General features: G+C 51.4%; 1 protein-coding gene across 1 annotated transcript in view; it reads right to left on the reverse strand.

Moving 5' to 3' along the window:
• The window catches only part of USP7 (ubiquitin specific peptidase 7), a 60,761-nt gene extending 48,669 nt beyond the window's left edge, over positions 1-12,092 (reverse strand). The window contains exon 1 of the mRNA XM_039885312.1: positions 11,402-12,092. Within this exon, the coding sequence (XP_039741246.1) occupies positions 11,402-11,483 (82 nt within the window). The 5' untranslated portion in view covers positions 11,484-12,092. The remainder of the gene's footprint in view (positions 1-11,401) is intronic.
• Positions 12,093-12,820: the final 728 nt, after the last annotated feature.

Below are 12,820 nucleotides of genomic sequence, written 5' to 3' on the forward strand. Positions count from 1 at the left end.
AGAAATCACTTCTTCCCTCCAGGCCTGGGTTTCATCGCCTGTAGAGTGGGGTAAAATAAACGCCTTCTGCTCTCTATAACGAAATCATACAACCAAATGCCTTCTGACATAACAGACCCAAAATGAGAACAGTACTTTAAGAAAAATAAAGAGCTTAAAAAAAAATCACAGGACTTAACTTCATCAAAAGAGAAATGAGATTTTAAATACAGGCTGTAATGAAAACGTTTAGATTTGCAGTAGTAATTCTCCCTTCTCATAGTCCCAACCTCCGAGATAATTAATAACCAACTTCAGAATAATCCTGAAGACTTTCAACAAATCAGCAAGGACCACACTTAACATCACAATCCTCATGAAATAAGAGCGCTGAAGGAGGTGACAACTCCCTGTCATGCACTACTGTGTGTAGGATACAGGAGCTGCGCAACTGGCTGCCACGCATCTTGAAGCTGAACTGGTACCTCAAGGACCATTTGCAATCCCCTTCCCCACTAGGAGGCCCACATCACCTCACTTATTCGCACCCTCTCCAGACAGCCCCCAAATCACTTTGTGCAGAGGTCTAGATTTTGCCCACTCACTGCTCAATGCACTAGCAGTTATCACTTGGTGTTATCATCTGTTCTGTGGACGTCTTCACTCCTGACCGAGCTCCTCGAGGCCAGAATTTATGTCCCCCACCTTCGTATTTTTACCCTGCAGAAACTCATATAAAACCGATGGCCAATAAATATTCTAAATCTGCTGTCTGCATAATGACTGAAATCATCCCTATGATCTGATGTCCAAAAAAAGGTATGCTTTTAAAAGAAATCACAGAAATGTAAGAAGCCCCCTCTGCTCACACAACACACGGGAGATGATGGGTCTTGTGTTGCATTGTGAGAGCAGAGGGGACATTTGGAAAAAGTGAGACCAGAAAGTCACGTTTATTCAAGCTTTCTCATTTAAGTCGACCTGTGACTTAACAGAGAAAGACTGACGTCAAACCGAGCGAAGATTTCTGTCTATTTAAAGCTGTTCTGCTACAGTTTCTAACTGCTGCAATCGCTTTACAAACTAAATGTGCTTCCCAATGTCGTCTATGAAGACAGATATCCTATTTTAAAATTCCTTGTCAGGAAAAGAGGCCCCAAACAAAAATATTCAAAATATGCCAAAGAAACAAGAGCGGCTAGCTGAGAGGGAAGTGAAGGAGACTGGCGTCACCTCACCCCTTTCAACCTCTGCCCCGTTAAGGAACCCCAGGTTCGGGCACCTCTGACCGACCCAGTGTTCCTTTCACCCTGGGAAAGCTTCTGTCTTAGGAAAGAAAGGAGGTGATTTGAACCAGGGATCCCCAATCCCGAGTGGTACCAGACTGTGGCCTGTTAGGCACAGGGCTGCACAGCAGGAGCTGGGTGGCGGGGCCAGAAAGCAAAGCTTCTAGCATCACCGCCTCAGCTCCACCTCAGACCATTAGGCATTAGGAACCCCCATCCCTGGTGCCAAAAAGGTTAGGGACCGCTGATTTAGACAGAGAGGAGAAAAATAGCTGGTCAGGACTTCAAAATGCACCATGGCCCAGAGACGGGGGGAGCAGCCAGGTTTGTGCCACTCGCATGGGCTTGCTCGTCTGCAGTGCAGAGCCATGGGGATAGGACCTGAGTGGCCAAGTTCTATACCTGGGTTAAGGGGCCTCACCAGCAACCTCTGTGGGTCCACAGAACTGGACACTCTAGAACGCGGCACGCCTGTGCCCTGAGCCCCAGCTGACAAGACTCAGGCCTCCATATACCAAGCCCTGACTGGTCTGTTCTACAGTCGATTCGTTTACCTTGACTCTGGAAGGACGGAGACATCTACCTTTAAAAACTACTATTTTGTTCTATGTCTCCTGCCATCGTATTCCACTTGCTGAACTGTAGGGGTGGCCCCAGCCGATTCTGGCAGTGAGCTGCTTTCTCTATTCAAAGCATGTGGTGAACCACACAAAAACGTTCAGACCAGGAAGCCCAACTGCAGCTTACCACTATGGGGTGCTGAGGGAAGAAACGTGGGAGAAGGCAGCAGGGGTGCTTAAGTCAGAAAAGCAAAGACCGCTATTTTTGTGACCAATGGTGTCTACTGGCTATGATGAATCGCAAATGGCTGTGAAGCCAGACTGCGTGGGTTCAAATCCCACCACTGACCAAGAAATATAACTTGCTATAAAACGGAGATGACGCTGTATCTATTTCAGTGTTGTGGTACGGAGCGAAGGACTTAGTACAAGTACAGCCTGCACAGCACAGGGCCTGGCGGAGTGAGGAGTCCTCAGTGTTTGCTGGCCCCACTGCTCACCTCCTGCTGTGTAGCCAGGCCGTGGACCCTTCCACAGCTTGGGGGGGTGGGGACCCCTGTTCTAGAGGCCATCCGCATTTCTTAGCATCTGCATTCCTTCCATCTCTGAAGCCAGCCATGGCCTTGCCTGCTCACACACCACTAACACTCTGAACCCCATTCTTTCACGTAGAAAGGGCTCTCTTGTAGTTAGTGGGCCCACCTGGATGAATAATGCTGGATAATGTTCCCATCTAGGGATTTTTATTCACATCTACACAGTCCCCTTGCTATGCGAGGTGATGCAGTCACAGGTTCTGAGGATTAGGCCATGGACACCTTTGGGGGCCATTACTCTACTGACCCACAGATCCTAAACCACCCGTCAGAGACTTACAGGTCCCTATTCCATCTTGCTATCCTACGCCTCCAGCCGCTGACCACTCCAGCCCCCCAACTCTTTTCAAACTCAGCTGGGGTCACCTAATCTGTGAAGCCTCAACTGACCCACCCCTTTCCCACCACAGGCCAGTCCTGTGGCACAGCCACGTCCTCTCCACTATTCCCCCAGAGAGCCCTTCACTGAGCCCCTCCCTTGCACGTTTACCAGGCGCCTTCACACTACGAGGCTGTCAAGTTCAGGGGGAAGGGGAGCAGCAGTGTACCTGCCACAGTTGGGAGAGGGTTCACAATGTCTGAGTGATGAACAAAAGCCCTGCAACTAGGCTTTAGAAGCGCCCCAGCAAAGATGGCTCTGCTGCCACGAGGATGCAACAGTCAGAAGCCGTGACCCCTGGTGCCTGTGGAAACCAAGAAAGCAAAGGGGCTGGGGCTACAAAGATGCCCCCAGCAGCGTCTGCATAGGTGCCTCTGTGGACCTGCCCAAATGCAGAACACGTATAGAAACTTTTTAGCAATTTGACTTTCCTGCAACATCCAAGCAGGGACCAGCAGGCTGGGGTCAGTTGGAGTGCTGCCAAACTTGCAGGGCACATGTCACAGAGGACCACATTACAGCTTGGGAGACTTTAGGGTTAGTTTGTTCATTGTACCCCGAGAGTAGATACAATCCAGAATCACTGAATTTCTTTCAATGAAAGATAATTTAGCTATAAGTTTGTGAGCTATAGTCGAAGCTGTCTACAGATACATTTTGGAAAATCACTTTAAAGATCTCTCCCATTCTCAATGCTACCTCTATAGCACTGGATTCACATGGTTCGCGTGGGTATCAGTAAAACAGAAGTGGTTTAAAGAAACATCATCCTGAGGAGCAAGGATGCCCCATCCAAGCAGGAAGCGAGATGATTTGTTACTACAAAAACTATTCTGGTAAGTAAGCTGCATTCTTCAAAGTGTGCATGCTGTTTTGTTTTGTTTTTTAGACGAGGCAACCCTTGGTTGACCTCACAGATTGCAAGGACCTTGTCAACTTACATCTTAATTTTTATTTTTTACACCTACAGCACCTGGTCTTTCTGGGTGGTCTCCCATCCAAGTACTAACCAGGCCCAACCCTGCTTAGCTTCAGACTCCAAGATGAGTTTGATTTGGGCTTGTTGCGGGTGGCATGGACATAGACGCATGCTGGCTTCTAATATAAGAATTGCAAGTGTTTCGTTATATTAATGGCCTATACACATACTTTCAAGAAACATGTAGTTTCTGCAATTCTTCCCTTTCTTCCTGTGTATGTTTCGTTCTAAGAATAACTGTTGAAATGGAACTTTGTTGAATTTAATAATAAGCTGGGGCTTGTATTTTGTATGTCCATTTTATTTCATTTCTTCACTTGTTCTCACTGTAGTTCTACAAAATACAGTTTAGAAATTGCCCACAATAGACTGGAAATTAAAGATAAAAAAAAAAAACCTAGTCTTGCACAAGTACATGGAGAAGCCAGGCTCTATAGGGTTTGCCCAAGAGCAACTTATCCACAAGTTTCTAAAAACTTTTATTCGTTTTTAATTCTGCTTTTCCAAGACATCGTGGAACACTTTCCAACATTCGATGTGACACTAATGCTACCAGGAACACCTTCTAGCCAAGGATCCGGCCAGACCGTTTAGGCCAGCGCTGGCCACTAACACATTTTGTGTTGATGGACGTGTTCTGTATTTGATTTGTCCAATGTGGTGGCCACCAGCACGTGTGGCTACTGAACACCTGAAATGCAGCTAGCTCATTGAGGAATAGGATTTTTAAATTATTTTAAACTAAAAATCACTGCCATGCAGCTGGTGGCTACCATATTGAACCCTTAGGGTCTTCTTACCCCGCCGCCACGTCCTTTCCCCGCCTCCACCTGCCCCCATATGACAAGGAGTGGCTTTCTGGAGAAAGATGGGTCTGAAGTAGGAAAATAATCCCAGCTTGTTATCAGTACCAGCAGCAGACCTGGAGTGCCTCAGAAAAATGAGGACTCGTTCTTGCTAGAGCAGACAGGACACAACACCAACCAGGAGCAGCGGCCCTCGGCCACCACTGCTCCTAGTGTGGTCGAGAAGGGACAGCCCAAAGGCTGGGGCTCACAAAGAGGACACAGCAACGCTCACTCCACTGGCTATTTTCCGAGGGTGTTCTGCAAATCAGGCATTTCCAGCCCCATGTTCACCCATTTAGTCTCCACAAGCTCAAGACATGAGAGAAAAAGGCTAATAAGACTCTGGGAGAATTCTGATTAGTGTCTATGATGGTTATAAAACAGCAGAATGTTTTTAGTCACCTCACACACAGCTTATTTGATTAAGTTCTCCTCCAAGCTGATATAAACTACCAACTGTAAGACGAGTGAGCGTGAGCGCACTTCAAAAATTACCTACCCTACCATTTAAAAGGAGGAGCTGGACTATGTAACCATGTAAAGATGTTAAGGAGTGTTACATGTGCTTGTTTTAAAATAGCAATTGCACAGGGTCAATTAAGAACCTTGAAATATAATGTATTCCCCAAAGTCACAGTGATGGAATGTACTTGCAACTCTAGGTAAATGGCCCGCAAGCCTTTTTATAAGGGGCCGAAGAGCGGCAGGGCCTGCTCGGCCTCCACATTAGAGCAATGCCATGTGGTCTGCCTTGGAAAAGACCCCCTCAGCTCTTCCTGGAACTACCATGAGTGGGGTGGGCAGGAGGGACAGCCAAGAGAAGGGAGGTGACCACCCAGACACCTGTGGCTACACCCTGGTGTGTGTGATCTCACTGAGCAATACAGGTCACCCTACAAACGCACCCAATTGTTTTCCAAACCAGAGGCCAGTGGAACAACTTATTGCAAGAGTTAGACCGCCCCCTGGATGATACTCTGGAAGCTGGTACGCAACACGGGACACGGCCCTCCAGTATTAGGAAGTCAGGAGAACCAATTTAGTCACTGGCATGGAATCAAAACCAAAGGAGGGCTGGGTTTCGAATATTCTATGTCAGGCAGGAAAATCAGGTAGAACTATTGTGGTCACAGAAGGGAACTGCCTTCTCTATAGCTTTTAGAGTCTCGATGACCCAAAAAGAAGGAAGGACCATCACCTTGAGACTCCACACAGCACTCGTTCACATTTTAAACACTTAGTAAGATAAAGTCCCTATCAATCAGGTAACTTGGGCTCCTTGAAAGGACACCTAGGCATCGCTGTAGATACTAACAGCTGTGACCTCACGACAGTGGTCCGCACACCTCAGTGGCTGACCAAGAACTGGACTGACTGTGACACGCGTACGCACAGCATGGTGCGGGTCCAGCTGGCACCAGGCAGTGAGCCATCGTGGCGTAATCCCTGTGTGGTCTTCCCGTCCCAGCTCTGGTCTAACCAACGGCGTAGACAATGACACTACTTCTCAGGCTGTATTCTCCCAGAGGCCCCTGTTTCTTGCTAGTCTCACACTTCGTGGTGTCATCAAGTTCTGGAAGCATTCAACTCTTGCCTAGGTTGATATATTTCCCTACATGAGAAACTTTCTAATTACCTCCATTCCCAACTTCCAAGCTTAAATCACCAGCCCTCAGAAGTAAGCCTGCTTCTCTTCAAGAGAATTTCAACACGTCTGACTTCTCATTAGCCAAGGCATGTGTTAACGCACTAGAAAAATGGCATAACTAACTTTCTTGCCTACGCATGACACTTAAAATCCTGCTTCCTCCAACTTTCCTAAGTCCAAATTAGTTCAGAGCAAGTAGTTTATGAATCAGGTGACATTTAACATTGAACTCTGTCACAGTACACGTCAAGAAATACCTTGTTACAACTCTTGGTCTCCAGAGTAAAATTTCTTTGCTTTGGAAATTAAGAAGTACCCAGGCTACATACTGCTCATCCAAAAACCAGAAACAGTAACAAAAACAAATATCCAGTAACTGATTAAGGTCTATCAATGTCCTTGCCTGGAAAACAAGATTTTCCTTTCAAAAAGATCAAAAATGTCATGTGAAGGAAGTTACTGTTAAAAGCAATAAAACTGAATTAGCAGCTATCAAAGACTATTGGTTTATGGCTTTGACAGTGTCACGCCGCCTTCCCAGCCAGTCAGCCACCTCCTGTACTACCGTTTAGCCTTAGAATGGCTGTTTCCCGAAAGAATATCTCCCAAAGTACATTTAACCAGAAAGGTACATGAGATGGTCCAGCAGTGAGGAAGACAGGTACACGGCGGCCACCCCACAACCAGCACGTGGGCGAAAAGACTGACATGGCTCTTATACAGGCAAGTGGCTGAGCGGACCAGAAAAGGTGGCATCTAAATGGGTTTTGAACCCTTTCCTGGGGTATCTGTCCTGTGTGCATTCCAGAAGGAGAAACCGCTGCCATCTAAACAACTGTGGGGCCCCAAAGCTGAAGCTGCGCCCCATGCAGCACCAGTGTGTGTGTGCTGGGAGCCTGGAGCACAAAGGAAGCTGAGGCCATCCTGAGGACCCCGAGATGGCCTAGACTGGGCCGTGTGACCTTCCCTCTGCAGGGAAGGCAGCACACCTGAATTATTTTAAGCAGGGCAGTGACAAGGCCAAGCAGTTCTGTGGGCAGTGCGTGTCCATCGCTGTGTGGGATTCAGGAAAGGGAGAAGCAGCGACCAGTAAGAGGCTATTGCAAAGTCCCGGCATGAGGCAACAGGGGCCTCGCTCAGGGGCTCGGAACAGGATGTGGGGATCCGGAGAATTCAAGGCCGACTCCCAAAGACCTAGCTTCCCTGCTACGACCTGATTCTCAACCTCAAATTCACCATGAGATGCTCTACCACTAGTGCAAGAACAAAAACATTTCTATCAGAGATCATGGCGCTGACCAAACTTCAGCACCAGGGTCACAACGCAGCGAATCTACCTGCCTTCTATCATCCATTTAATTTTTCTTAAAATATGTACCACTAGCCTTAAACACCTATCTAGGCATATCCAGCCCAGGATTTCATAAATAATGTTGCTCAGATTGAGACCTGTTATGTTTTCCTCCTAATCCACACGGGAATGTAATTACCCAAGATTTTTACCCCTACATTTTTGCATACCACCAAAAATCAACTTGGCCCACCTGCGTTTGCCAAGCTAACCTAAGTACGCATACCCCTTCCCCAGGTGCGAAGGTTTTACCACCACAGCAACACCACTGACTGCGCATCTCCCATGCTTCCGACTCTGTGCCTGGCATTTCACATACGCTTTGTGCCTTCGCCCTCACACCTTGCAAGACGGGACTGACCTCCTTTTCAAAGATGCAAAACCGAGGTACCAAGAGCCTGAGCAACGTGCGTGAGGTCACAGAACAATGAAATAGCAAAATGCACATTCACGCTCAGGCCTGGAAAACCAATACTCTCATATTATGTATTTGTCTTGTTACAGCTATTTGAAAAGGAAACATTTCAAGTGTAATAAAATGCACGAGTTTGGTTTACCTGGGTGCATGTATGCAAGAGAACTCGCTTTCCATTCTCAAACCTGCTTTAGCAGAAAAGTAACTTGAAACTTCAAGTTTTACAGAAAAAGAAATCCACCACTGCTGCTTCCCAAATAAAAACATGGAAGGCAGTGGTCAATTCTTTTCAGAAACTGCAGATGACGGATTCATTCATTTGCTCCCAGCTTGGTGTCCTGATAGCAGTGTGGTCTGAGTACTGTACAAAAGTCAAACAAAACTGTCTGTCCCCATTAGTCTCAGAGATTACCCTCTTAAACAGACTGCTCACGAGGACAGAGGAACCACACCAGGGAGCAAACATGAGTATATTTACATTTGTGCTCACCAGTCTATGCAGCAGAAGCAAGGCCTTGGGAAAACTTCCTGTTGACAGGGCATTACACAGACCAGATTATCACCTCTCCAAGTACTCAAAGGGCAGAGAGGCCTGTGCAAGTCATTCTTTAAGCCTCTCCACCTGCACCGCCTCTAAATTAGTGAATAAACTGTCAAGCACATTCATTCCTGGCCAGACCTAACAATGCCACCCCCTCCACAGTTCTATTTGCCCCGCAACTTGAAATGTGCAATTGGCTGCTTCAGGCCTTACAGGAAGCATGTAGTCCCAACCCCAATGAAATGCCAATGTTACCCCGCCATCTTTCCCCTTTCTGCCTTTCACCCTTCATAATTTCCCTAACTGCTCAGAACAAGACATTTTTAACGTAACTAATCCTGAGCACGGTATTCTCCAGCAGATATGCAAGTACTGTGCAGAATTCAGTCAACAGCAAATGCGACCCCAATAAAGGAGAGCAGGAGGAGAGCAAACTAACACCAACCTACTGATGGGAAAAAAACAACCGACCAAACCAGTCTCCCAAGTCCTTCGGAACCACCATGCCCAGGAGGGGCGGGCAAGATGCTCACTGACAAAGCCTTCCCTTCCTCAAGCTGATCAGAACCCTCGGTTCCCAGCTGATTCTACTGGAATCAAGGCAGAGACACCAAACAGGTGCAAGCCACTATCCCAGCCTGGCAAACGGCGCCAACTAGACAAACATGCACTGAACCCCATCCTGCTGGCTTTTTAGTAGGATCCTTTCACTCTTCCTGATCCTAAACTAAAAAGCCAGCACATTTTTGGAGTGGAAAGGCTAAGAAAGGCTGAAATCGACTGCCTAAGACATAGGCAGCTTTTTAAACCACACACCCCTGGGTGCTCACACGGTGTCAACAACCATAAGCTCAAAAGACACCTTCTGGATCTGGGACAGAGGCCCACTCAAAAGAAGCAAATTTCTCACATTTAAGGAATCAGCATTAATAACTAACTGCAACTTTGCCATGCAATTTAAGATTCTAGTAAATGTGCAAATGAAGATTTTAGAAGTGACCTTTCCAATGCAAACGCTGATATTAAAATAAAATCCCATGAAAAAAGAATGTAGTCTTGCCTTGAAAGTATGGACTTCTGCAAATTCTTCCAACACCCTACTCTCTTGGAAAAGTCCTTGAAACCTGTGGACGTGAACGTTTCCCCGAAGACACAGCTCTGTACCAGAAATACACTCTTCAGTGATGCCCATGTTCATTAATTTTCACTAGTGTTCAAAAACACCTACGTGGCTAAGACAATGTACATGGGAAGTCAATATACTAGCACTACTGGATTTTTGTCCTGACTGGGTGATATTCGAAAAGGAAACTGAAAAGAAACACTTTTTGTTACGTGGCATCAAAGAAATAAACAAATACAAAATTATTTCAGCAACGTATTCCTTCAGTTAGTTGGTTTAATAACACTTGCCAAAAGCTCTGCAAAGTGACTGCCTTGCTGGGGCCAAGCGAAGTAGATAGCCCCGTGCTTGGCATGGACTCTGGTCTCCTGTCCCCCATTACGGCCATAGTAAGTACCACTGGGAAGTGCTGTCTGCAAGCATCTCTGCCACTTGGCCTTTAGCAATCTGGCAAGCCAATTTTTCAGTCAACATCCAATTATTAGCAGTAAGTTATTCACACGGGGAATACCAATCACGGTAAGTGTTCCCACCAACCAGTGCACAGCACCCCATGCGTGTCGCCACTCCACAGGACAAATGCTACTTTCTCTGAGCTTCCTCAGTGCCTCCATACATTTATGCAACCCAAGAGCGCTTGCTAAAAGCAAAACAATAACAAAGCATTCAAGCCCCCAGGTTCGTCCAGGTGCTCCCTTTTGGCTCCTGCCATTCCGACTCCTCCAGGTGCGAGCAAACTACCCTGAAAGACAACTTTGACTTTACCCTTTTAAGTATTTGGCGCGAAGAGAAATGAAACACGCTTCCAATGACCGAAGCCGCTTGAGCTATGGACGGCAAAGACCCTTTCCCTTCCACCGTCCTTACATCGAACCTTTTCCACCAAGACCGTACACCGCAAAGTAAAGTACCTGCCACATGGAAAACTGCTGCCACATGGGCAGAAAATTAAGTTACCTTTGGAGTCAGGTTTGATGCGGATGTCGGTAGCCATGTGTGGCGGGGCTTTCGCGTCTTTTCAAACACACACCTGGCCGGATGCTGACTGCACTGCACACAGTCGGAGACCAAAACACTGCACACAGTCGGGGACCAAACTCCCCGAAAAGCAGGTAACTTGCAAACCACGAGCACCTGGCTCAGAACTCTGGGCCAGTCCAAAGGCTGAAAACATCTGCGTTCCTGGCAGGTGTTTCAAAATGAAGCCCGACGCTGGCAAGTGCTGTTATAAGATGATGGGGGGTTGGGGGGAGCCCCGCCGCTAAGCTCGGTGGGCCCTCCGGGGAAGCGCACGGGAAGAGCAGGTGCTCGCGAGCCCCGCGTCCACGGAAGTCGAGTCCCCGGGCTTACCTGCCAGAACCAGGCCAGACTAGCAAGGCCCCAGGGACGCCCGACGAGGAGGACGGTCCCGGGAGCCCGGCTCCCCGCCCGCGTCTCTCCGCGGCCGGAGCGCCCTAATTTACAACTCCGGGCGCTTTGTGCCGGGGAGGCCGCCCGGGGCCCGGGCTCCGGACAATGAGCGGGGCCGGGGGCCCGCCGGCCGCCCCTGCCCGCGGGCCTGGCATGACGGTGCAGCCTCGCCGGGCCGGGCCGGCCGCCCGGGCCTGCTTAAAGATGGCGAGCCCCCCGCGTGGCTGCCGCGACTCCCCGGCCACAATGGGCTTCCCCGGCCCACCGCCGCCACCGCGGGCCTCACCTTCCATCTCCATGTCCTCGGGCTCGCTCAGCTGCTGCTCGCCCGCTTTCTGCTGCTGCTGCTGCTGCTGCTGGTGGTTCATGTCGGCCGCGGCCTGGGCCTCGCCTGCGGCCGGGGGCCGGGGCTGCGGGCCCGGCGGGCGGGCGGCGGCGAGCCGGGGCGGCGGCGGCGGCGGCGGCGGCGGGGCGGCCTCCTCCCCCTCCTCCCGCGGCGGCGGCGGCGGCGGCGGCGGCAGGGAGACGCGCACGTACTTGCTCGCGATTCGCCCAATCTCGGCGCCGAGGCGGGCGGGCGGCCGGCGGGCCGAACCGGGCGGCCTCGTCGCTCGCTGCGGCCGCCGCCGCCGCCGCTGCCGCCGCCGCCGCGGGGCCCGCCTCCCGCCGCCGGGGCCGGGGCTGCGGGGCTGCGGGCCGGCCGGGGGCGGAGGGCGGCCGGGCGGGGGCCGCGGACTCAGCCCCGCCTCGGGCCGGGCGCGGCGGGCGGGAGGCCTGGCCGGGCGCGGCGGGCCTGCGGGGCCTGGGGCCGGCGGCGGGAGCGGCGGCGGCGGCGGCGCGGGCGGGCGACGGGCCGGCCGCGCTCGGCGCGCTGCGGCCTCCGCCTCCTCGGCGTCGTCGTCGGGGCTCCGGCAGCGGACGCGGCGCCCGGCGGCTCGGCTCGGCTCGCTCTCAAAATGGCGGCGCGGCGGCGTGAAATGTCACATCCGCATGGGGGGCCGGAGCGAGCGAGCCAGCGAGGAGAGCGGGCGGCGCAGGAGCTGGCGGGCGGGCGGGCGCCGGGCCGGAGGGCGGAGCGGGAGCGGGAGGCGGAGCCGGGGAGGCGGAGCCGGGAGCGACCCGCCCGCCGCCGCCGCCTCCGCCTCCTCAGCCCGCGCCCCGCGCCCCGCGCGCCCCCCGCGCCCTTCCCCGGGTCCCCGCCTTCCGTGCCGGCCCACGACCCTCGAGATCCGGCTGGGCCCGGCGGCGGCGCTCGGGTGCGAGCCACCCAGCCCTCCCCGCCCCCGCCACCCCAGCTAGGTGAGAGCCCCGCAGTCCGCCCATCCCGGGGATGCGGTCAAAGGCCCGGGGGCCGTCTGGAGTAGGGGCCGCACACCTGCCCGGCCCCGTGACCTTGGGCCGGCGGCCGACGTCGCCCCGTGCACTGCTGAGAAGAGGACCCGTCGCAGTGCGAGGGCTCTACGCCTATCAGCAGCGACTGTTTTTAGTAACCCTTAACCGAGCTGTAGTTTATTACCCAGCGCCGAACGTGAGAGAACTTGTTTTCTCACGACAGTCCAAACCAGAAAAGTTGAGTCCGGTAAAACCAGCCCACATAGCTTTTCGTTCGATATTATCGGCCCAGTCCGGCTCAGAGCGTTCATTCACCCAGTTCCTCCCTCCCTCAAGCGAGTGTCTCTCGTGCTGTCTCCCGATCCTTGAGGGT

This window comes from Pteropus medius, unplaced genomic scaffold (genome assembly GCF_902729225.1).
Source record: "Pteropus medius unplaced genomic scaffold, Ma_sr-lr_union100, whole genome shotgun sequence".
Taxonomy (NCBI): domain Eukaryota; kingdom Metazoa; phylum Chordata; class Mammalia; order Chiroptera; family Pteropodidae; genus Pteropus; species Pteropus medius.